General features: G+C 31.3%; 1 protein-coding gene across 1 annotated transcript; it reads left to right on the forward strand.

Moving 5' to 3' along the window:
* On the forward strand, positions 1-26,874 carry LOC132712951 (uncharacterized). The gene is made up of 6 exons (XM_060695390.1): positions 1-158; positions 16,079-16,177; positions 18,170-18,257; positions 22,961-23,094; positions 23,995-24,273; positions 26,142-26,874. The coding sequence occupies exons 2-6, from the start codon at positions 16,111-16,113 to the stop codon at positions 26,522-26,524; spliced, it is 951 nt and encodes a 316-aa protein (XP_060551373.1). The 5' UTR covers positions 1-158; positions 16,079-16,110; the 3' UTR covers positions 26,525-26,874.

Here is a 26,874-nt window from a genome sequence, read left to right on the forward strand (position 1 = left end):
AACCAATCAAAACGTTCCGTTACAGTCACGTGATATTATAATTCTTTCAGCGTTATATCATTTGCGATAACAAAATTAAGAACTACAGTTTTTGAAACTGTGAATGTCATTGATTTAGCTCTAACAGGAATGTTTTAAAGGATTACTATATTACGAAGGTATTTCCTTTGTTATTCTTAACTGTTTAATATAATACAATTGACTATTATAATTTTGATTTTAATTAAATTCAGACCATATTATTTTACAGATAAAAAACTGTTAAGTCATTTCATTATTGTCGAAGAGATAAATTAAAATTTTGATATCAAAATAAATTAAACATAGTGGACATTAAAGTTGTAAAGTAACTTACGAGTGTGAAGATATTGAATAATATGTAATTGTCAGAAATAAATAGCTGTGTCTATGTATATATGGTTATAACACAATTTTTTATCTTTATATAAAAAAGCTAAATATTGTACACATTTTTTTTGACGTTTTGTGAAAATTAAGTAAATCACAGAACAAATGATTAAATAGAACTGAAAATTTAGGGAAACAAAAAGTGGAAAATGTATCGGAAAACGACAGGGATACAAGTTGTTGTCATTTTCATAATTTACCCTAAGTGGATTAGTCCAATGTTCTATAATTACATTACGATTAAGGAAATATTTCATGCGGTAAAATCTTATTTACGGAAACGATAAAGGGCCTCCATTAAGTGCGATCATGAGGTTAAGACGACTGATTTTTGTTCGATTTGTTCAGAAGTTTTTACACAAATCTATTCATTTTATTTAGAAACACTAAACTATATTTTTCATTCTCAGTCACTTTTCTCAAAATGCTCGAGGTTTACGTCAATTTGTATCACAAAGGCAAATGTTTTACAAAAAGATGAAATGATACCTTTTTGCCTAGACACAATCTTCAAGCGTATCGAGAAAAGATTCGGCCTTTTTTTAATCTTTGTGAATAAAATAAATTGATTTGTGTTAAAAGGTATATTTTAATCGAACTTAAATCAGTCGATTTACACTTCATTATCTCACAAATTGGAGCCTTTTTAACATTTCCGTACTTTATTCAATAAATAATAAGGTCTTGCAGGATGCATAGAAATATTTCAAGATCTAAGTCTATATGCTTCCTACACTATCGAACTATAATAAAATTTCTGTATAAACAAAGATGTGAGTTCTCGAAATAAAAGTTCAAATGGATTTATAACCATATGGTGACTTTTGTTGCTTATTCGCATTTATAGGGTTGATGATGATCAACCATATGGCTTCTTCACATCATAAAAGTTGCTATATTTCATTTAATTTCATGACTACACTTTGTATAATCATACCTGAAATAAGTTTGAAAATACTTTAATGTCACTAATTGGCCAGTTCTAACATATATGAGCCGTGTCACGACAAAACCAAAATAATGGTTTTGCGACCAGCATGGATCCAGACCAACCTGCGCATCCGCGCAGTCTGATCAGGATCCATGCTGTTCGCTATCAGTTTCTGTACATGTAATAGGGTTTGTAAGCGAACAGCATGGATCCTGATCAGACTGCGCGGATGCGCAGGCTGGTCTGGATCCATGCTGGTCGCAAACCCATTATGTTGGTTTTGTCATGACACGGCTCATATAAGAAATGCTGGAATGTTTTCATACTGGCAGTCTACTGTAAGCAATGTTTTGGTTGTTCAGTGTCATCAATTCAAGTGATAAATAATGATAAGCCGGTGCCAGGCAAGGGCCGTGGTATATAGTGCATCTGTCACTTTTTATTATGAACAGACTCAGTAAAACCGATCCTGCTATCCCTTGGTCTTTTGCCATTGCTCATTAGGCATATCCTATTTCCAAGTCCCAACATCTTCCCAGTGTTTGTGATTTGTATAGCTCTACATTTGTTATGAAGTATGTGTTTTGTATAGGTTTATATTTGCTATGTATGTAGATGGAAAAAAGACTAGTATATAATCAAACAATTATCTGTGGAGTGATTTGTTTTTTCTTTCAAGCCTTTATTTTGTCTGAAATTTTGCAAAGCCTTCTTTAAGATAACCTTTAGTAAGTTATAACCTATACCGTGGTACATTTTATTATCGTTAAAATATTTAAAGTAAATGTGTTTAATATATATAAAAAGGGGACCGTCATTTTAAGTTCTAATTAAATGGATTGTTTGAAGTAACGTATGTGTTTGCTCTACATTCACAATGGTCAATACTATGTTTAAAAAATGCAGCGTTTTAAATCTTGTCATAAGTACAATAAGTATTGTTATTATTTGTAACATCAATATTTATAGCCTTCTTGGCCAAATGGGTAAGGTTGTTGTCTTCAAATCACTAGCTTCATGCCACTGTGTGTTCAAATCCAGTCAGGGTTCGAATTGAGTCTTTTATGTAAGGAAGCTATCGAGCTAGCTTACAGAATGTCAGTGGTTCTACTCGGGAAGAAATAATGCACTGATGGGAACCCCCAGTAAAACTGGGAAGTTGCCATTAGATCTTTAATGTCGCTCTGACTTACGAGGTCACAAATAAAACGGCCGCCGCCCGATTTAACGATATTTACAAAATCGTCGGTTTTAACGATTTCGCGAACGTCGGGCAATTTTGAATCTGATACCTTGCGTGGTCATGAATGAAACTGTCGCCGGGCGATTTTTTGCCGATTTGATTTTACAGACATCATCGGACGGCGCCTGTGCGATTTATGAATGGATCGGACGGTCGCCGAGTGGGCGCCGGGCGTAAAGGCGTGTCATTTTATGATATTCTCAATCAGTCAGTGGTCAATATGCCAGCGAAGAAGACAATTAATCGAGACAAGATGAAGACCAAGCAAAAAAATGCAACAATTGTTGTTTGCCTAAACCTTAATACTAATCCGCGTAGACCTTCTTGCTCGACCATAAAGTTCATGTTAAATCCAAAAGAATTCATTGATACATTTAGGTAATTACAAAAATCTGAAGTCGTAATTACAACAAACTCAAGCCGCACGATCGCCGTACGACAAAACGGCGGGGCCCGGGCGATGTCCATCCGGATGCCTTGACAATCGGACGGTGTTTTTGTATCAAAAACAATCATCCGATCAAAAAAACATCGCCCGGGCGTCGCCCGGCGACCTGGCGATCACTGCCAGATGACTGTTTCAAATATTATTGTACGGCCGCTGTTAGCTTTTAAGTAGTAATTAAAACACGACGGCCCGCCCGATGACCAAAATTTTCAGCTACTGCCGTCCGATTGGCATGGTGGCCGGACGGACATCGGCCGATATTACGATAGTTTGGAAAAATAGACGCCGCCCGGCGGCAGTTTGTCATTTGTGACTTAGGCATTATTATAAAGTTATTAATTAATAACTCGTTAAGAAAATATCGTTATTAAAATATATCAGTCCGTTATTTTCTTTGTTTTAATTAATTTGTAGTATGCAAGTTCATGAATCAAATACTAGCTGAAGTCACACCCGGCTTAAACATTTTATCGAAACTCGACAAAGTTCGAGCCACATATTCGAGACCGTACCAGAAGCAAGTGTCTTGTAGCTTTAAGGTTGAGCCTATTTTTAAAAATAAATTGATCATACATTAAAAAAAGATATATTTTAAAGATTATTTTTAGAATGGTGTACCATAACGTTTATTTTATGAAAATTGAAATTTAGTGTATTGGTAACCAATATACTAAACAATGCGTTTAACGTAGATAAATAAATGAATGTTTTTATTTGTAAAGTTGCCCATATTGACGCGCGGTATGGTGGGATTATATCGCCATTGTTTGTGTTGAAATGAAACATTGATTATTGTCTTAACATTTCTTTCATTGAATATTTAACACGTATTTCTGCCGGCGTTAATAAAAAGATAAAATAAAAACGTGTCTGTAATTCAAAAATAATTCACTACTCTATTGAAATAATTGGAAAAATTCAATTCTAAACGTTTTTTGTTTGTTTTTATTAGAGTAACTAAATAAGTGAAAACCAAAATGTATTGGTCGGTCATAGTAGACTAACAATAACTATATAAACTGATGAATCATAACAATAGTCTATCCATTTATACTGAAATATAAGATTTGATAACTATTCCTTAATTTCAGCATGTTGTTCAATCTTAAATTGATCTACTAATCTTTAAATCAGGTTATGTTTTCTCTTCAACTTCCATTAAAAAAATCAAGCATAAAAAACGAACATAATAGAACAAAATACAAAAAAAAATAGCTGTGATGAAATAGCTTTAATAATTCTGTGCAAAATCATGTTTTATTTGCCATTTTTTGTTTTATATTGATTACTGTTTTTAATGATATTTACATTTGACAACGCGCGCGAGACTTACGGCATGGTTATTTTCCATCAAACCATTTAACTACCATTGATTTGAGAACTTCATGATAAATATTGCAGTTGCAAACATATCATTGATTTATAGTTGTGTATTGTTTTCAGACACTTAATGGATATAAAAAGTTTATATGGGTTCAAAAACTTCCGCACTTGTCTCATACAGAATTTCGCGGCTTTTATATACATTAGGGAAAAAAACCAATTAGAACCGGGGGGGTTCCTCTATGATAGACATGACGGAACCATAGCGTGTTTAAGGTACAAGTCTGGTTACCTCTTGTAATGTACTAAACTATATCATTTGAGTGCATGATTATATCTTATGTGTCCCTAAACAAGTAAACAAATGATCCACTACATTATGTTAATAAATCAAAATTGTAAAACATTGCAGGAAATGAAAAAAATAATGCTTGTTTAGACACCTACTGCTGGTGTAATCGCTCGGTGAGAGACCTACTGCGGTTATTGACCTCGCTATCTCAATTACCTAGTGAGTGGTGTTGCTTTTCGCTCGGTTATTGACCTAGTGGTTGTGTTATTGCTCAGTTATTGACCGAGTGGTGGTGTTATTGCTCAGTTAGTGACCTTGTGGTGGTGTAATTGCTCAGTAAGTGACATAGTGGTGTTGTATATCGCTCGGTTAGGGGCATAGTGGTTGTGTTATTGCTCAGTTTGTGACTTTGTGGTGGTGTTATTGCTCAGTTAGTGACCTAGTAGTGGTGAACTCGCTCGATGGGGACCTAGTTTTGGTGTAATTGCTCAGTAAGCGACCTAGTGGTGGTGAAATCGCTCGGTAGGGACCTAGTGGTGGTGAAATCGCTCGGTAGGGACCTAGTGGTGGTGTAACTGCTAAGGTAGAGACCAAGTGGTGGTGTAATTGCTAGTTAGGGACCTAGTGGTGTTGTAATGGCTCAGTTAGTGTGACCTAATGGATGGGAAAATGCTCGGTAGGGACCTAGTGGTGGTGTAAATGCTAAGGTAGGGACCTAGTGGTGGTGTTAATGTTCGGTAAGAGACCTAGCGGTGATGTAATCACTTAACGAGAGACCCAGCTCTATTTCAGATCTACGTTATGTTTACACATGTATACATAGATGTATGAAAAACTATCTAGTTAAGAAAGTGACATTCGGATCCTATATGAATCCATATATCAAATGGTTCTATTTTTGAGTCGTTATTTAAAAAAAACTAAAATATTTTTGCAGTTTCAATAGCCAAAAGTATGCATAAAATAATATGTAAAAGTTTATGTAAATACAAATACGCATGAATATAAGATTTAGAAGATTAATATATAAGACAGTATGGACAAGGTGAAGTTACAACACTTTTATCTCCGTCAGCAGGAGATCATACAAATGTTCATTAACACCTAAAATACTGTTTATTGTCAATAAATTACAACATGCAGACAGATTAATCACTCCGTCTTTTTGTCTCTTTCAATGTGCGTGATTATACGAGAGAAAAAGTGTGATAATGATTAAGGATCGCAAAATTTAAGATTGAGAAATATGCACATACAATGTTTCTTGATACATGAACGATTTAACTTGGAAGTTATATGTTTTATCCTGTATCTGATTAAATACGTAGATTAGCAGGCCACTGTTAAATTTGACAATGTGTTCTAACTTATAGGACAAAAAAGATGTATTTAGCCAAGCTTAGATACTGTTAATAAATATCATTATTGAACAGATGTTGCGTATTTATAAAATAAACATGCACAAATCCGTTCAAAATCATCTATCGATAAGAAGACCATTTTAAGACTAATTTAACTAAATATATGGATTTCATACGGGGAACATGTTCTCCAGAATATTTAATACATTATATTTTTAATTATTCCATTATGAAATAAAAATAAAACGTGTGGTTTAACAGTACTTTTTTTATAATCTAATAATCCAAAAGTAATGATAGCTCCAGAGGAACGTTTTATGCAATGACCCCAAATAACCGTTAAACTTAGAGAATATTGTCAAGTATTTCTTTAAATAAATAACGATCTTTTTTATGGCATTTTTGGAAGCTTATCATTCAGGTTTGAAATTGGTAAATGTTAGTTTACGGCGGCTTTTATGCTATTGTATAAAAAGTTGTTTTTTTATTGTGCATGTACTTTTGACATAAATGATTTAAAAATGATATTTTATGAAATCTTATTGGTTTAACCTAGCGAAAATCTGTAAAATATTTTAACACTTATTACGTATTTTGCGGGTTTTATTGATATGTTACACAAAGTAATAATTATGCTCAATGTACTATAGAATATACATTAGCACTAATCCGTTAAAAGATTAATTATATTGCTGACGAACACCTGTTTGCACAATACAGTTCCGTTTTGATTGGGTTTTTTTTGTAGCAATAAGTCACGCAGTCTGAAGACCAACGCATGCTGTTATACATTTGAAGTTGTCTCACTAGTTTCTCATATTGATATCGCGTATGTCACATAGATAAAATTAATGTTATATAGTAGCAAAAGTCATCCAGACACATCAGACATAGACTGCACGTGTCTATTTACAAACCCACTTTGATGTTTATTGGATTATCACGTTAAATATTTCTCTGTTAAGGAATTTAAATTAAGTAATATTTACTTAATGATAAAGTAAATAGAAAAGACAAACGATCAATTTAAGTCTACATTTTTTTCACACATTAATTTGAATCATTGTATTTTTTCCCCCTCTTTCTCGTATGAAAGATTAGTTATTAATGTATTTGTAAAACGTCTGATGTAATCTGTATACACGGTTATTAAACTGATAAGCCTTCGTTTGTCTAAACATTCAATTAGACAGGCAATTAAAGGCGGCGAGAGTATTTGTTTTCTTCAAGAATCGACTCAAGATGTTTAAACTTGATTTAATCGATAAAGGTTTCTTAGTGTATTTCATTCTTACAACAGTCTAATTGTTGCATAATATCTTGTATACTCCTGAACATGTAAATAATGTATAGCATGCGGCTACATGATAAACATTTTAATATTAATACTGTAGTTGTATTTAATGATTTTCAAAAGCGAATGAATTGTATATTCTAGGCATTAATAAAAAAAGAAAGAAAATTAATCAGTTAAAAAACTAAAACCGGAAGTCGGCAAGTGAATGTACATGTATATGCTATTATATTCATTATATTTGACCGTGTAAAGATATCAGTATAATTAATACATTTAAAGAGAGAAAGTCCAGTCTTTATTCAAATAATTAATATATATAGATAGTTTATTCATATGAGACGTGTACAAAATTCACATGGTCACAAAATATATACATTCAAATAAAATTAATAAACATCATGCACGTAAAAATCAAATTTTACATTATTTCGTAGCAAAGTGTCATACAATTATACAAATACATCTTTGAATTGTACTAATATATTGGTATTAATTTGTTTCTCAGGTCGTAGTAGTATTTGTATATGATTCTAAATTCCTATCATCTTCAATGTCAGTACCAAAAATATATAACGTTTAAGTTGTGAATTCATGCGTGAAGTTGGCGTTGTGAATTCAGTAAGTTGAAATCGTGAATTTATGAAGTTGAAATCGTGAATAAGTGAAGTTGAAACCGTAAACTTATGAAGTTGAAATCGTGAATATTGAAGTTGAAATGTCCTCACCGGTCTTTCGTAGAAATAACATAATTTTTAATTTTCGTTAATGTCAAAAGATTCTTTAAACAAATTCTGCGACGACACGCGCAATATAGTTATGCTATATATCGTAATTGAAAAGTCTTTATTTTAACTAAGTATTAGTATAACTATTTAGCCAGTGTCTGTTTGTATAGTGAAATTAATTCAAGGCACGTTAAAGCCACCTTATGCCACAGCCATGAATAAAGTTTTCATATTACAGAAATGACAAACATGAGTTATATAATGATTTTAGACTTGTTACATGCTTATCATCTGAAGAAATTAGCGCTGAATGTGACATTGTCTGTATGAAATTTGAAAAATGTAAACAAGGTAGTTTTTTTGACAACTGTACTAAATACAATAGATTATAACTGTACGCAACATAGACAAAAGATAGTGCAGGTTATTAGTCAATTTCGTTAACTTAATTGATATTTTCGTTATATTCAATTTGGCTCATTGAGGACAGAATAGAACAAATATTTTATTAGATTTGCATCAAAGTTACATCATCTAAATATATTTACAAAATTGATACATTTACATGTATTATTATACAGTCAAATGATAAACCAGTGTTTATAAGTATCGAATCGCAATAACACATACATTACATTAACACATTTACATTTAATACAGTAACATGATATTTTAAGCATTTACATAATATCTGTCATTTTCTATTCTTAGAGTATTTGACAACCAGTTTTTTATTTGTTTGGGTCGTCAGACAAATAAATAATGGTAGCGAAATTTCAGACACTGATGTGCTTATTTGCAAAAACCGATAGTAGTCCAAAATCCTGTGTGTGTGTTTGGTTTATTTACCCTCGCCACAGGAATGAACCATGTGGGCGAGCATAATTATACTTCATTTAAAACGTACTATATTTATATGGGAACTAGTATTAATTAAACTATAGTTTTATCGGTACATGTGTTACCCAAAATCCTCGAAGCGGTTACTTCCCTTTATATGTACACTAACGCCGAAAAATTAAGGGGAGATCACTGCGTAAAGATTGTCAAATGACAGGCGCATTAATTTTCAAGCCTTCTCGGGAAAGAAAAATAGTTCTCGATTGGTTGAAGATTTCTAATATTGTGTTATTCTTTATAGATATAAATGCTTATATCAAGCTCCATGATTATTTACATCAGTGTAAAACAAAAAATATCGAAATCAATAAGGGTTTCAAACCCTAATTTAGAATAATGTGGTTTTCTTCAGGCTGATATATCAATCTTCACCGTAGCCGAGGGGTTTAAACACTCGCTTAGGTAGCGAGAGGTCAGGAGTTCAAATCCAAGTTTAAGGCAACTCATTTTTTTTAATTGTTTAAGCAAAATAAACATTGAATTGAATATCAGTGCTGAAATTAGTCTTATAGCCAATTTACTACAGTTATAAAACTGGAAACACTTTACAAAAACAAATCGGTTTATAATCTCACAACCTTCACCTTTCCGGCATTCTGAGACCCAAACAAATTCAGCGCCTTCTGTGCTTTGATTTCTTTCCCATTAAACAATCATCATATATTAACCAAGTCTATACGCATGCTGTATTATTATATATCTGTTTTGGTCAATTTAAACCAATATTTGATAATTTTATCCATCTCATGATTATAAAGAAGATATAGTGCAAGTTCACTGCATACAGCCGTTGAAGATTTCGTTGTGTTCTTTTTATTCCCCTTATTCTTATTAAGTCTTATTAAGATTTATTCTTTCAATGTCCTTTGGTTTACCGAATCCCTATATTTCGGATGCATAATTAAAAAAAAGAACCAACAAATGATTCAAATAATTGACAATTAATTTTATACTTGCGACAATTAATAAGTAACACATTTAAGGCTTTCAATGCTTTACCAACTAAATGCTCCGGATTTAGAACAAAACTACCTGTATAATTAAAAAGTGTACCCAAATAGTTGAAATTATTTAAATTTCAAGTCTTAAACATTTACATAGTTACTTAATAAACCACCGCGCGTCCTAAATACAACTTTTGTTTTATCGGTATTTACTTCTAGAATTCACGATTTACAAAAGTACATAAAAATTACATTCCCTTGCCTTAAGAAAAATGTCAGAATAGTAATGAGACAGTCTAACACAATACTTAGAGTGACATTATGCTCATATTTTCATAGTTGAGCTGATTGACTTTATATTTTTTTAAAAAATGACTGTTTAAATGATGTTTGACCAACTGTTTATAATATCTGGCTTTAATATAAAAAGACTGCCCCACTTGTTTTTATAAATTGAACGTTATAGGTAAATTCTAAATAATATTTACATAAATTTCGTTTGGATCAGGTCGCTATTTATTGTTTATGCAAAGTAAATAATTAAATCCAAAGGAATTATGGCAAAATGAAAAATTATTTTGACTCCCACCTGTTCACTCAGTATGTACCATTAGATGGGCATAATGTCACTCTAACTTTTTAGAAAAAAAAATAAATTTGTAACGCAATATTATGTTGTAATTTACTTTTGCTCTTAAAATACTTTTAAAACTCATTCGGCTTAGAATAGCGTTCATTTTCAATACGCTTTATATTCTGTAATTCATACATATTTCTTTTCTTTATATGCACTTTTTCATATTTGTCGTATTCATATAGAGTATTAAACTGTAGACTGCCATACAAAATACTAGATCACTATGACTGTACTAATTGCCAGAAAGCAACAAAAGAAAGATAGTTCAGGTAATTGGCCAATGAGTAACATTTTAAATACAATAAAAGTACACCAAAATTAAAAAGCATTTGAGAAATAAAAATAAAAGCATTTATGAGGCATAATTGGCCTTTATGAGGATTGAAAAGGACACCTTGAGCTGTTTCTGGGAAAACAATTATTCACCATAAAGGTCCCGCATAACAAATAGAATATGGTCGGTAAATAAAAGTTCCTTGAACTGAGAGAAACTATACACGAATTGCAACACTGATAGTATAATTTTCCTTTATTTTTTTCCATTTTGTTTAGCAATATTAGCATTATACTTGTTACTACTATGCTGTGCCTACGATACAAACGTAACCAGTTTGTTCAGCAAAACTAACCGGAAAACTGTGCAAAATTTAAGTGAATTCATACATCTTAAAAAATGTTAATGTTAATTACTCTAACACGACCAGCGTTTTTCCCTATTGAATATAAAAGAACCAAAAGTGTGTGTAATTAAAATAAAATCACAGTTGATTAAGAAATAATTTATGTCCCAAACTGTGATTTTACCGCTCAATAGAATCACTGTTTTGAGTTCGGATGCGAGGATTTTTTGTAAAATATGTACAGAAACAAACCAGGCGCAATTTAGCTTAATGTCAGCACTTATTTGATTAGAAACTGTTTTTGTAGCATGGACGTTTTTTTTTTAAATGTCCTAAATGTCATTTGGTTGTAGGCACTGTAAAACTCGTTCCTGATTAGCACTAATGAAAATTTTTATCATTATCAAGTGCCTGAAATGATAGCAAATAAATTTAAAAAGCCATCTTAAGGCATTTTATTCTGAAATGCTAATTATTTGACGTTGCGAGGGATGATCCAGAATTACACGGAATTTGTTAATAATTCTGATAAATTTCATGTTGTCTTCATTAGATTTATACATACGTTAAGTTGGATGCTCATCTATTTAATTGCAAAATATCATTGATTTAATAGGGTCCAGTTACCGCTTTAAATAACAATGGAAATACCACAGCGGCGCAGCTCACAAAAGACACTGGTATAAAATTAAATCTAGTCCGAAACAATGTAATGCTTAGATATTACGTCATTTGAACATACGATACACGTGGAATCAAGTTTTTTTTATCCGAAAACATTGAAATAAAGGTGTCCAGAAAACGTTATAAAATATCTTAATGTGACAAAAGGAACCCGCCACAAGTATGGTGTTAGTAAAACAAAAGTTTTCGAGATCTAGACGCTTTTTCAGAAAGTTGGACTAATCTTAAAGATCCTGTATGTTTTAATTGAGGTTGTATATACCACACTTAAGTGAAATTATATAAGATTTAAGATTTTATTCCAAATACATGTGGGTATTATACCCATGAGCACACAGCATTTATACAAACATACATACATACAGAAACATAATATCAAGGTCATTAAACATATATAACATATATTTAACATTTATATATATATTTGAGTCATAAGTTTGCTTTAATATGAACAGAACAACATATTACAGCAAGGTTTAAATGAAGCACAGGTTTTGCATAATGATATCAATTAAGTACCATTACATTTACCTTCCTAGGTACTATAATTTACAAGTATTCAACATTTGTTCTTAATTCAAACATTTAAAAGATAAACATTGATATTTCTTTTATAACATTATCATTCTGAAATGTTAACAATTCAATAAATATAGGGAAATTTGGTATATACATTTTTATCCATATTTTTTTTTCTCAAAACATTGTACAGTGCTCATTCTAATAATACATGAAATTCATCTTCTAGTTTTAAGCAAATATTACATTTTCTTTCATTATAAGGAATCGCTTCAGGTTTATGCCATCTACCAGTTTGTACTTTTAATCTATGCGAAGAAGTCCTGAAACGTGATAAAGATTTCCTAAATTTTTCAATATTAACCATTGACAGATATGATTTAAAACCAAAATCACAAAATAATACATAACTTCTTGCTCTTGGTGAATCTCTTAAAGTTGCATACCAATTTTGTATAAATGTATCTGTTAATCTTTGTTTTACTACTGCTAAAAATAATTTTTTTCACCAACGCCCTGATTAATCCATACTTCATTGAAACCTAAAGATTGTAACAAAATCATAACAGACTTAGCCCAGGACATTGAATTCGGTTTAAGTTCTAAATCTCTACACATACGATGATATACAACTTTGACATATTTTGTACTACTTAACTGAACAACTTTTAACCAGTATTTTATAACATTAATAGCTCTAATTGTTTTTAAAGATGTCCTTCCAAGTTCACCATAGATACAATTGTTTTGTGTTTGTCTTTTAACTCCCAACAACTTCTTACAATACTTTAAATGTATATTTTCTAATACATGACTATCAAGTAAACCCCATATTTGTGATCCATAGTTAAGAATTGGTAAAATAAGTTTATCAAATAAATCCAGTTTATGTTAACTGACATACAAGGGAATCTTATCAGCTCTTTTCAAGTTTAAACAATGCCTTCAATGCTTGTCCAGAGAGTGTTTCAAAAGTCATATTAAAAGATCCACCAACAGAAAAAACAATGCCTAGATATGTAAACTTTTTAACTATTTCAATTGACTGACCTTTATAATAAAAATTCAAATTCTGTCTAAGTTTACCCCCTTTTTTAAAAATCAAAACCTTTGTCTTTGTACAGTTAACACTTAATTTCCACCTATCACAATATATTTCCAATAATCTTAATCCTTTTGCAGATGATATAGTGATTATGTCTGAAACAGAGGAGGGCTTACAAGCCATAATCACTATATCATCTGCATACAATAATAAAAATATCTTTAAAATACCTAAGTCAATACCTTCAAAACCTAGAAAATAAAAACGGCGAAAGGGATTCGCCTTGTCTTACTCCCAAGTAACATACAAACTCTTCACTAATAGTATTATTGTATTTTACTCTTGATCTTATATTATCATACATGGACCTAATAATATCTAACATTTTACCTCTCACTCCAAATTGAATTAATTTATACCAAATAACATCTCTTACCAAACAATCAAAAGCTTTAGTGAAATATGTATATTATTATGCTTACAAAACAATTTTCAAACATCGACGAATATGTAAAATATGTACTGCAAATATTTGATCATAGTATATGTAATCATTAAAATACTTGCATTCATTTCTTATTGAAAAATTTGACTTAAACTTTATAGAAAATAAATTTTTATTACCTCCCTTTATTTACTTGAAATGTTAAATTCGGTAATATCTTTATAAATAATGCTTTTTGGAACTTACAAAATTGATAAATCTTAATTTGAGCATCATATTTATGACAGTAAACCATAAAAAATTTGTGTTACAGGATCTTTAAAGATGACATATATAGTTTTCGGGGTAGAATAATGCGCATGACGTTAACGTTCTCAGTCTTTGTTGCTCTAAAAGACAAATGTGCTGTCGCGTGCCGCTAGCAGAATTTTAAAGCGATTGTTCCAAAAAATTATAATTATGAATTGCATATATCTCAAACTTATTTTAAACTATTTATTTTACTTATCTAAAACTTATGATTGAAATTAAGTAAATCAAAATCGATAGATTCATTTTCTGTCTAATCTAGGATTTGTCTTAGCATGCACATTTTTTATTCAAATTTATTAATCTTGCTGGACTACTTTCTTTTAAATTATTCCCGTACACAAAATTTAGGGGAAAGTCTTTTCAATTGTAATGTCAAAAAGAGGAAAATGTATATAATAAACAGTAAAATCAAGTATTTTTTCTATAAATACAGGATTTTTTATCTTGTGGTATGAAAATTATCATATTTCACTGGTGGCTACCGCCGCTCATGAAATATTAATTTCCATACCACTTCCAGATATTGAATAACCACTATTTATTTGAAATAGGGCACACTTCTTTTGAAACAAACGTGCGTTATCAGAGATAAGCGCTATGTAATATTACCAATAAAGCATGTGACTGGCACAAAATAGCCGAGGATCATCAAAGATTAATCAACGTATCACGTGATATTTAATTAATTAATATACTGAATTCAATATAGTTTGTCGTATCAAAAAAATATTACCATGTCTCACATTATTATGGTCATAATTGTATATTATAACTATAGTAACTGTTAGAGATTTGACAGCAAAATCTCCTTTAATTTACCACAGATGTGGTGGATATGTATTTATCTTTGTTACATCCATTTCTTGTATAATTTTATGCTCTTATTACATATTTTTTATGCATGCATGTACAATCGTATTGTTATTTCAATGTGCTGTTCACATATGATTCACTAATAAACGTTCGTTATGTTAATGTTATATGCTGTGTAAAAATAATGTTAATGTTATGTTAATATTTTGTTATGTTATTATTTTATGTTGATATTAATGTAAATTTTCATGCTTATGTTAATGCTTATGTTAATGTTATATTATGTTATGTTATGTTAATGTTATGTTTATGTTATTGTTATAATGTTAGTGTTTATGGTTATGGTTTTTATTAGTTTGGGTCGTCAGACCAAACAAATAATGGTAGCGAAATTTCAGAGTCTAATGCTGTTAATTGCAAATGCTTAAAGTAGTCCACTTTTTTGAAGCGGTTACTTCCCTTTATATGTACACTAACTCCGAAAAATCAATGCGTAAAGATTGTCAAATGACAGGCGCATTAATTTTCAAGCAAAGTAGTTCCCGAATGGTCGAAGATTTCTAATATTGTTTCATTCTTTATAGATATACATGCTTACAGTAAGCTCCATGATTATTTACATCTGTGTTAAACAACAGGTTTAGCGTCGAAATAATAAGTTACAAACCCTAATTTAGAATTATATGGTTTTCTTCAGGCCGATAACATATAAGTCCACCGTGGCCGAGGGGTTTGCACGCTCGCTTGTGAATCGAGAGGTCTGGAGTTCAAATCCAAGTTGAGGCAACTCATTTTTTTTTTAGTCAAATAAACATTGAATTGACTATCAGTGTTGCAATTGGTGTTTTAGCCAATTTACTGCAGTTAAAACACTGGAAAGCATTGGTGGCACTTTACAAAAACAAATTGGTTTAAAATCTCACAACCTTCACCTTTCTGACATTCTGAGACCCAAACAAATTCAGCGCCTTCTGTGCTTTGATTAATGTTATGTAAATGTTTATGTTATGTTGTGATGTTATGTTATGATGTTATGTTATGTTATGTTATGATATGTTATGATATGTTATGTTATGTTATGTTATGTTATGTTATTTAAAAGAGCATGTATCAAATGTATATTGTTTTCAGTTGAAATGACCATTAGAAGTTAAAGTGGAAGTATGAAGAGCAACGATCAATGTTTTTACCTGTTGATATGGACAGTTACAGCAGCTACACTTGTTTTAGGTAAGTTATACGTGATGCAGTTATAGACCAACAAAATATCTACAACATGCATGTATATTTTTTGTTTTCAATTCATTACAGTTAGTCCGTACCAATTACAACTTGGAATCTTAATTATCAACCATTCAGCAAATTAACGCAGACATTTGTTTTACTCTCTATCCTATATTTATACATATAGCTCAAACTATGACCAGTTCTGAATTAAAATTCTTTTTTTCCCCCACATTATGTTACTGCCTACATTAACCAAGATTATACATGTATATTGTATAATTATGATGTCACATTTCCGTGGCAATGTGTGTTCTGTATATAAACACTGTTTTCGAATAGAAAGAGTACTAAGTATAGGTTGAAGTTTATTAGTACGTTTTTACAAAATTAAATTGGTCAGGCGCGTCCAATTTAATTTTGAAAATTTTAACCAGCTATTTCAAAAAGGCTGTTTCAAAGTTGCCGATTTACAAAAGTAAATGTGTTACGATTCATTTGAAATACTGCAATCCTATTGGACAAAAATATTTTCAAACACTAAATGATTTTAATCAAATACATAATACGAAAGTTTAATTACAAAACTTAAGTTGCGTTGATAGTGTGTCAATATTACTAACTACAGTTTCACTTTATTAACAATTATAAACTCAGAACATTTCACATTAAATAAGATTGCTTCCTGTGATATATTTACAAATATTAAAAAAAATCATTGTAATAATTACATGTCATTATTTAAATATATAGCCCCGCGTTTTGTAATATTGATCTCTGTTCGTTTTCATATTTTATTTTTTTAAACTTCTCCCAATAACAGTTTTATCACGCTTGTATTGATCTTGTTTATTGAGCATTTTTATTTTTCATTTATTTAATTCAAAAATATAACTTTCAATCATTTTAACATTTAACAACATTGAATAGCCCGTATTGTTTTAATTGTCAATACTTTCTGAGTGTGGTAGAAACGTTCGTGTTACGGCTATTACCTCATTGTTTATTTATTGATTACAGTATTAGACTATATAGAAACACGTCAATATATAGTGCTAGTCCATTGTTCAGCTATTTAAAATCCACATTTACACTGATAAAGCAAATTAATAACGCATATTGACAAAGTGTTAGCCATTCTATAATTATGAAATTCAAATCAATATAGAAATGACATTTCACATGATTTTGTTTGCGATCAAAAGAAACAATAAACAAAATTATACCACTACAACGTTATAATAAACGTATGTTTTATGTTGTCACGTGATACGTCTGTAGATGCTTAAACTCGTCAAGATAGAAAAAGTGCAACAAAAGACAAGTTTATAATAACTTAATGTTTTACAACACAAGTTACATGTAAATTCCGTTTCTAGTTGCAATTTTTTAAAGGCACATTATACCTCAAAATGCTTCTGTGGAAAGGGTAAAGATGTGTTTATTATGTAAGATGCCTGCTGCTAGATAAAAATAGTTCTGAATGTGAACTACTTTCTCATAAACGTAGCAAAATGTAAACAAAGCAGTATTTTGACTCCCATACAAACTAATAGCTCTTTAATTGTACTAATTGTGAAAAAGCAAAATAAGCAAAAATGATTATGGTGATTGGTCAATAGATACAGATAAAATTGATGACACTGTAACAAGACACCACAATAGAAAACCTTTTGAAAGATATAAAACAAAAGCATTTTTGGGGCATAATGGACATTTAAAGAAAATATTCCCAGAGCTTATCAAATATTCTTATAATTGTATTTTGAAATGTTGCGATGCCGTATGTTGACTTTGATTAAAGCACTTAAAAAAAATAATAAATATTATAGACTTTATCAATACTTACAAACAAATTAAATCCTTACTTTAATGTTAAAATTAAACAAATTTTATATATATATATATATTCGTAGACTTTTGTATAATGAATATCAATATATAAACATGATTTCGTTAAATATGTCATTATTTAATACATTCTTTTAATTATTACAGGACAACATACAGTAAAGAACGCAACATTGATAGCGTCCGATACACTTTTCTCGTCACCGGGCTATGTTGATTCTCTAGAATATGGATTGTAAGTATATGATGAACTGACTATACGTATACATGCACCATGTTCCGTCCAATCATTTAACTTTTGTCATCACTGTTATGCAGTGAAAGAACAAAATAATTTTATACACAATTTATGTTATATGCCCGAACAAAATCCGGCGTATAATGTTATGCACCTGGTCGTTCGTACTATACACAGCTTTTTTTTATCCAGTAGGAAAATACATATGTACTTAAGAAGCACTGACTATGTACCCACATATTTACTTCTTGATATTTAAGTTCAACTACAATTTCGACAAAAAGTATGTTTCAATACATGAAAATCACCCTGAGGTTACAATAAATGAGAATTATAAGGTACAAAAAGTCTTCATTGTGCTTTATTGCGGCATCTATTGTTCCCTGCGGTCTGGAGACCGCAGGGTATTGGTACGCGTTTAACTTTTGAGGCATGGAGGAGCACGTGACCTGTTTTCGGTACATGGAGGAGCATGTGAACTGTAAACCGTACATGATTGGTTACTTGACCTTTTTGAAACCCTAGCTAAATATCGTTTGCCGGTACGTTACGGATTTACCTCTAGGGAATTAGTCCGAATTGCACCTCATTAAGAACAAAACACTATTACGTGATATTTCTAATTTTCTATAATTATTTACCGTTTAAGGTGGAAAAACTTGAATGATGTGTTTGAAAATTATCAATGTTTCTTTAATATCTATCTCAAATTTTACAAAAAATAAATTGTTTATACTGAAAATCTACAAGATTAAAATATACGTAGTGGCATCTAATAAATAGAGATATTTTATGCGTAAACTTGTGTGTTCACTTTTTTTTGCTCGGAATTATTCATAAAATGGTAGGCTTATTTAATAATTTTCTTAAAATAAATAATTGTTTTATGTTCGACCTTCTCCGGTCTTCAACGGTCACCATCACCAAAGACCTTCTTCTATATTGATCGATTATTGTCAACTATATTCCTGATGTAAACGTTTATTAACCCCCCCCCCCACACTACAATGTTGAAAATAGTTAAATGAAATATCTTTATATCATTAAAAATGTTCCCCGCAGCAAACCATTTTACTTGTATCTGTATTACAGATGTGTAAAATGGTTAACAAGGACTGGCCTGAGTTTACCAAATATAGATACAACAACAATAACAAAAAGTTATATAACCTTTTTCTGTGGTCTTAAAGGCCTTGATATATAAATATAAATATCTTGATAGGCACTGGCTAAATATAATCAAGGTACAGTTAAATAGAGCAGAAAATTACAAAACCTTAAAGCACAGAAATAAAACAACAAAAAAAAACTAGAAATTTGGATGCCCCCGCATGCAGCCAAAATGTCAGAGGTTATAATATTTTGTTCCAAATTTGTTTGCACAAAGCATTTTTTTCATTTTAAGTTCAAAGCCCTAAAAACTTTTCAATGTTAACACAAACCATTTTCATACAATGTTCAAGGCACTGAAATTATTCAGTCTTAACCTTTTGAAAATAGCATATTGCATATTTGCAAATAATGGCTACAAATATTTCCACAAAAGTATGAGTGCTGAAACTGAAAATTCAAAATTTTTCCAACATTCAGGAAAGAAAAGTTTGTCCAAAATCATTGAAGCACGACCAAATTCAAACTCAAACTGCTTATTCCTAAGATGTATCTATATTATTTTCAAAGTGAAAGGGACATAACTCTGCCAAAAAATCATCGAACCATGACCAAATTCAAACTTGACCTGCCCATTCCTTTGACATATCCATATGTCAAATTTGAGTTGAATATGTAAAATATGATAAGCAAGAGCCCCCACCCGACCCAGTAACAAGAGCCAGTGGCAAGGAGCCTAAGAGGACCCTTGTAACACTGATGGGTAGATAATGGACACAAACTGTAAATTTCATATTATATTCAAAGTAAAAGTGGCATAACTCTGCCAAAAATCATCGAACCATGACAAAATTCGAACTTGACATGTATTTTCTCATGAAATATCCATATGTCAAGTTTGAGTTAAATGTGTTGTACTGTTGGGGAGATAATGGGCGAAACTGAAAATTTCATATTATTTTAAAGTAAAAGGGGCATAACTCTGCCAAAAATTATGGAACTATGACAAAATTCAAACTTGACCTGTATTTTCTCATGACATATCCATATGTCAAGTTTGAGTTGAATGTGTTGTACCGTTGGGGAGATAATGAACGGGAACTGAAAATTTCATATTATTTTCAAAGTAAAAGGGGCATAAATCTGCCAAAAATCATCAAACCATGACGAAATTCGAACTTGACGTGTACTTTTAAATGACATATCCATATGTCAAGTTTGAGTTGAATGTGTTGTACCGTTAGGAAAATAATGAACAGAAACTGAAAATTTCATATCATTTTCAAAGTAAAAGGGGCATAACTCTGCCAAAAATCATCGAACCATGACCAAATTCAAACTTGACTTGTATTTACTCATAACATATCCACATGTCAAATTTGAGTTGAATGTGTGCAACCGTTACTAAGATAATGAACGGAAACTGGTGATGACAGAATGACAGAAGGACGGAAGGACGGAATGACGGAACAGGGTTACACTATATGCGGCGGGGGCAAAAAAATTGAAAATGCTGCAGGATTGACTTGATTAATTTAAGGCATTTTATGGACGTTTTTGATAAGTGCACGCTTCAAATATCACAAGCTTTTAAAGCATAATTAAACAGTCAGCAATGGAAATATTGGAGTTTTGAGTTAAAACATATCCGCAGATGTGTTCATGGGGCTATCATCATGGAACCACCTTTCTGCTTGGATGCATTTATCAAGGGCTTGTAGAAACATCACAGTTAAACCTCTTGGTAGTTCATTTGTGATCCTAGTTTGTGTAGAGTGTTAGACCCTCGAATACAATGCTCATGATAGAAAATTGAATACGCGATATCTCTCACGACCCCTAGCACCGGTTTATCAAGTCGTTAAGTACTGAAATGAAATATAGGACAGAAACAAGAAAAACATTGATGCAAAGGGCGTAAAAGCAAGAAATGCAGCAAGTGAAGATGGACTAGTAGACATCTGTTGACCAGATATTCTTATAAACTTTTCAAAAAGTTAATTGGTTTTTACCATAATTGTATATCATTTATGAATGGGCAGATAAAAGTCATTGTTCATCATGAACTTTGGTAGGCATGCTAGAGATTAGAATTCTGAAAGTTTTTTTTCCACAGGAACTTAAAATTCTATCAATATTAACGATACTATCCAAAATATACAGGTCTATAATATCCAAAATATACGCTCCTATATGGTATAAGTTTATTTATATTATAAAGAGGCTGTTTTTTTTTGATATTATCAATAATATTTGTTATTTGTTAGAATTTCAAGTTCATGTGGTATTTTCTTTGGAACATAAAAAATAGAAGTCAAAATGAACAAAGTCTGTTAATTGATTGAATTTGATTTTGAGGTCAATGTACTATTTTAATAAATTACTTTAAAAACCTCGTCTGACCCACCCAGTGTTTACATTCCTATCAATAAACCCACAACAACTCAGAAAGTTCCTTGTCACAATATTCGGCAAATGTATATTCCACTCAAACTACCCTTCACAGTTACCTAAAGATACTTGAACAGCGAATAGGTTTTTTAGTATACTACTGTTCGCAAAACGTCAAAATAAAAGCAACATGTAAAGTTATGAACTAGGTCTATTTAAATATTTACGGTAAAATGTCATAAGTGAAATCAGGGCCGTAAAAAAGAAAACCGGAGAGACCTACGGAAAAGACAATTTCAAAATAATAATACTATCATACAATGACCTACATATTTTTTTCTATAGATTTATAAAGAGTGCAATTAATTGTTTGAATTTGTTTCTGCAAAATTCTCCAGACATAGAAAGACACGAATGACCGTTTCGTTAAACTAGAACTACTTCTATGAATAGATTTTCGGACTTTCACAATGTTAAGGTCATCATTCTATTTATACGTACAGCAGTGACATACGTAAAAACCCATTTGATTAATAAAAAAACACAAAGAGCGCGATTAATTGACGGATAAGATAATTTTATTTGAATATGTATACATTGCGAAATTATCCAGTTCTATTCATATCGCGACATTTCATTTTTCCTCAAACTAATCGTCATGATCGGCTTTTATGACAGACGAAAACGCCCGAGAAGTTGCAATTGCCCTTTCACAAAATCTGATTTCATTCCATAAGAGGCGTTGCGCTTCGCGCGTACGCCAAAAATATAAAAAACACTGTAAACCTGTACTCCTTGGCCGTTTTACACGAATAATATCAATCTTGAATAATAATACTTTAGGCCTAATCATAGCATTCTGGTGTGGGTATTTGCTATGTCTGTTTATACATGTACATGTTAGTAACTGAAATGACAAACACTTTGAGAGGCAAAGTCCAATTTTTTCTTTTCGAAAAAATATTGTTTTATTACAATCTGCATTAATATAAATAATTTTAACTTCAAAAATACCGATCTTGGGAGCCTTAATATTTTACGTGTACCTTTCTGGCAAAAATATAAATTGATCTCGTTTAGTCACGTCTTGATGAAGAAATCTTGAATTCAACTATACACATGATCAAACCTGCATAAATAACAAACTAAAGTCATAGAATATGTCGCTGTAACATATAAATGAATGATTTTATTTTCAGTAATACAACACGTGACTTCCGTTTCCAGACATATTATCCTAACCATACACTACTTTTAACGGTTGTTGAATTTGTACTGGAAAAAGAAGATAAAAATAAAGCATGTCTGTACGATAAAGTCACCTTATATGACGGTAAGGTTTTTTTCCCCCTGTATGTTTCTTGCTTGCTTTAATGATACACATGGACTTGATTTGGAGCTTATTCTTATAAAACTATGGATTTTATTTTTTATTTAAGTTAGATAATTTGTATCTAACCGTCAACATTTAATATCTATAATTGTGACATTTAACATTTTATATTACTAAGGCGTTTTCAACGCAACATGGAAAGTAAAAAATGTAGAATATCTGATATACATGTAATAAAGAAAAATTGATAATTAGGTTGCGTTTATGTCATTTAATTAGACCTTAGAGTCGAACAATTTATGTATATGTTTGTCTAAAAATTTATTTCGGACATTGCTCATAATGGTCAGTTGTCTCTCACCGCACATTCAAATGAACTAGACAAAATACATATTAGAAACTTAAAGTTACATTATGCCCATCCAAGGGTATATAGTAAGTGAACGGGTGAAGATCAAAAAAAGTTTTCATTTTGCCATAATTCCTTTTAATTTAATAATTAAGTTCACATAAACAATAAATAACGTACAGATATAAATTAAATTTCTGTAAATGTTCAAGAATTAACTATAACGCTTAGTTTATCAAAAGAGTTGGGCAGTCTTTTTAAATTTTAGGCAGATTTATAATTTTATCCTAAACAGTTTCCAATAAAATTGTTGGTCAAACGCCGTTTTAACAGTCAATCGTTTGAAATATAAAGTCAATTCAGCTCAACTTTCCTATAAAAACATGAGCATAATGTCACTTTAATGATATTTGTAACATATAATATTCCATTTATTCTTTGTTCTAATTTTATATATTACAGTCTACGACGTTTTACCATCTTGAGTATAATCAATGCCTGTTATTTCTCTTAACGTAATTACTTTCTGTTTACATAACATTTACATATAGGTTATGATGACACTGCACCTGTTTTGGCAATATTGTGTGATACCATACCCAGTGGAACCTCATACTCGACGACAGGTGACACGGTGTATGTTGTATTTTATTCAGACGGTACAAACACATTTAAAGGTTTTCAAATGTCAGTAAAGTCTGACGGACCAACTACAACAACGTCTACAACTACAACTTCAACCACGTCGACTACCACACCAGCCACCACTACGGCGCCGCCAACAACAACTGCAGGAGCGACCACTTCAAATTCACAAAACAACAATTCCGGTATCTATACTGTTTACATAAAGTATTTTTCAACAAATCCATTTAACACTTGTATAAGCAATTAATTTTAGATGCTAATTAAGTCCATATTGTGGCCACAAAAAAAGGCGATTTCAAAATCATACAGATACGAGTGCCAATTGGTGTGTTTTTTTTTTATTAAATTAGTAAATATATATAAGAGTGGCATGTGTATGGCCATTTACAAACAACGAAAATAAATAATTTAACATGACACCTGGCCAATTAGACCTAAAAGTATCCTTAAACATATATAGATTATAAATGTGACATTTAATTATAATTGTACTATACACATCATCAATATAAATGATGAATAGTCATGTATGATAAAAAGCAAGGTATATTTCTATATTGAATGGAATTTAAATTAAAGACTGAATCTTTAATATAGTCTTTTGTTATAAAGAAAAATGATTTTCAACAATTAAACCAAGAATTCTATGTTGTCAAAATTACGCATTTTCAAGGCGAAAACTTGAGGGTACCACACAATCAGGCAAAAGGACAAAAGCAGATTTGCTTTTTTGTGGTGTTTTTTTTTCTTACGGTATTATAATCCTGCTTTTTCATTGCATTTACATTGTTGAAGTTTGCGCTTTGACGCTATACTGAATTTTGAATAATATTGACATTTATTTGCTATTACATATTGCAAGGTTTCTCCATTTCTATTGATGTTCGCATGCGCTTGTACAACTGGAGTGCGAAAATGCAACAAAGCAAAAATTCTACAATACGAAAAAAAAGGAAATAAAAATACTAAAATGTTAATATACGACACAAACTTTGACTTTAGCCATTACATGTTTAAATATTGAATAATGTTTAAGTCGGTGCTAGCTAAAGCGGGCGTGGGCAGGTTCAGGCACAATCAAACCGAGCCTGCAAAATTTCCAATATTGTCATTTTGGACTTTCTTTAGGGATTCTATTTCTCTCTATTTTATCGCCACTTCAGCGTTGTTTATGGGGTGTCGAGGCCGAAAAAATCGCCGCATGCATACAATCAGGGATGTTATATTTCTGATCATTATGGATCGTTCAACGCAACATTATTGTTTTGTTTGTGGTATTTAAGTTCTTTTAATTGTTTTTTTTTGTGCTCGGGTGGTTCAAGTATTCCTTACTTGAATATTGTAAAATCACCCTTAGGATTTATGGACTGCTTTTTATATTGGCCTTTTATAAGCTTTTCTGTGATATGCAGGCTTCATACCATCTCAAAATTCAAAATTCAAAATTCCATTTAGTTTAGTTCTGCCAGTTGTTTTTCTCGTTCAGGGCACAAACGTTTGTTTACTTGGGGACCATAGCTACTTTTCATGGAATGGCACTTACGTGTTACATTGAATGTTCCATGATCATAGCTGTATGAACAAAACTGCGGATGTTTCTTAATCAAAATTAAAAATTTTACCATTTCATGTTTAAATGTTGGCCTTTTTAAGCTGGTGCTAGGGGACGTGTTCAGTAGCTTGCACTGTCCAATATTGTCCATTTATAGGCTCGATAAAACCGTTTTGAGCTTGCTTTCTTAAAGGATTTATTTCTCTGTCTTGTTGAATTTTCGTAGTTTTACAATTTTGCATTTTCTCTGAGAAAAAGACACTTCATATAAAATGTAAGAACATATCACATGTGTCGTACTGTCGCACGCCCTCCATTTGCCTCCTTTTGCATTGAGACTGTCATATCTTCGTATTTTTGCATTTTCGTTGCAAAAATAAGACACCGTTTGATCTAAATTATAAACAACCTTAATAAATTGTACAGTTATGCCTTTCTGAGTTATATGAGGTTGTAGTTTGTTGACAATGCTCAGGTTGTATATTATCTATATTTCAGGAAAAGGTGGTGATTCTGAAGATTCAGGAAGTGGTTTCATGATTTATGTGATTGTCGGGTGTTGTGTGGGCGGGCTTCTCCTGATTATTTTAATCGTTATTATCGTATATTGTTTGATGAAAGATAAAAGGCCGGTTACACCGACACCTGGATCAGGTGACAACGTGAAACGCGTGCTCTGGAGCAGATCAAATACAACAATAGTTCAGCCGCTTGATGTAACAAAAACCAGGGTTCCACCTGGAGAAGTCGTTCAAACAAATATCTTTGACCTTGAGCTTCCGACAGCAGAAGGAAAAGCGAATCTTCTACCACCGCTGAGTTCGAAGATGCAGCCCCCACCGAAGGCTATTTCCTTTGGTGGTAACGTTGAGTTAAGTTAAGATGCGTGTTGTAAATGACTTTCCAGGAAATGATAAAGACTTTTTTTTCTGTTTTTTAGGAACACCAGTTTGGATATATATTTTTTTCGGAAAACAATTGCACATTGATAATAAGGTCTGCGTGGGAAGATAGGTTATTTTTTGTGTTTTGCATCCATTCTTTTGCTCATGTTTTGGATTTTTTGTTTTGCTTTTGTTTTTTGCCCAGTATTAACACAATTTCTACATTTTTATTCAAACCAAGTTATCCAATACTTGTTATACATTTTTATGTATATTTTTTCTTATAGTTTTTTGTCTATGATGTTAAAACGGACATAATTTTCTTTATCATATTTTATGCTCACAAC

This window comes from Ruditapes philippinarum, unplaced genomic scaffold, assembly GCF_026571515.1.
Source record: "Ruditapes philippinarum isolate M1 unplaced genomic scaffold, ASM2657151v2 ctg848_1_1_1_1, whole genome shotgun sequence".
NCBI lineage: Eukaryota > Metazoa > Mollusca > Bivalvia > Venerida > Veneridae > Ruditapes > Ruditapes philippinarum.

Coding starts and splice junctions, on each gene's coding strand:
- LOC132712951 (XM_060695390.1), top strand. CDS start 16,111: ATGAAGAGCAACGATCAATGTTTTTACCTGTTGATATGGACAGTTACA. Junction 16,178..18,169: donor AGCAGCTACACTTGTTTTAG/GTAAGTTATACG, acceptor TAATTATTACAG/GACAACATACAGTAAAGAAC. Junction 23,095..23,994: donor TAAAGTCACCTTATATGACG/GTAAGGTTTTTT, acceptor ATTTACATATAG/GTTATGATGACACTGCACCT.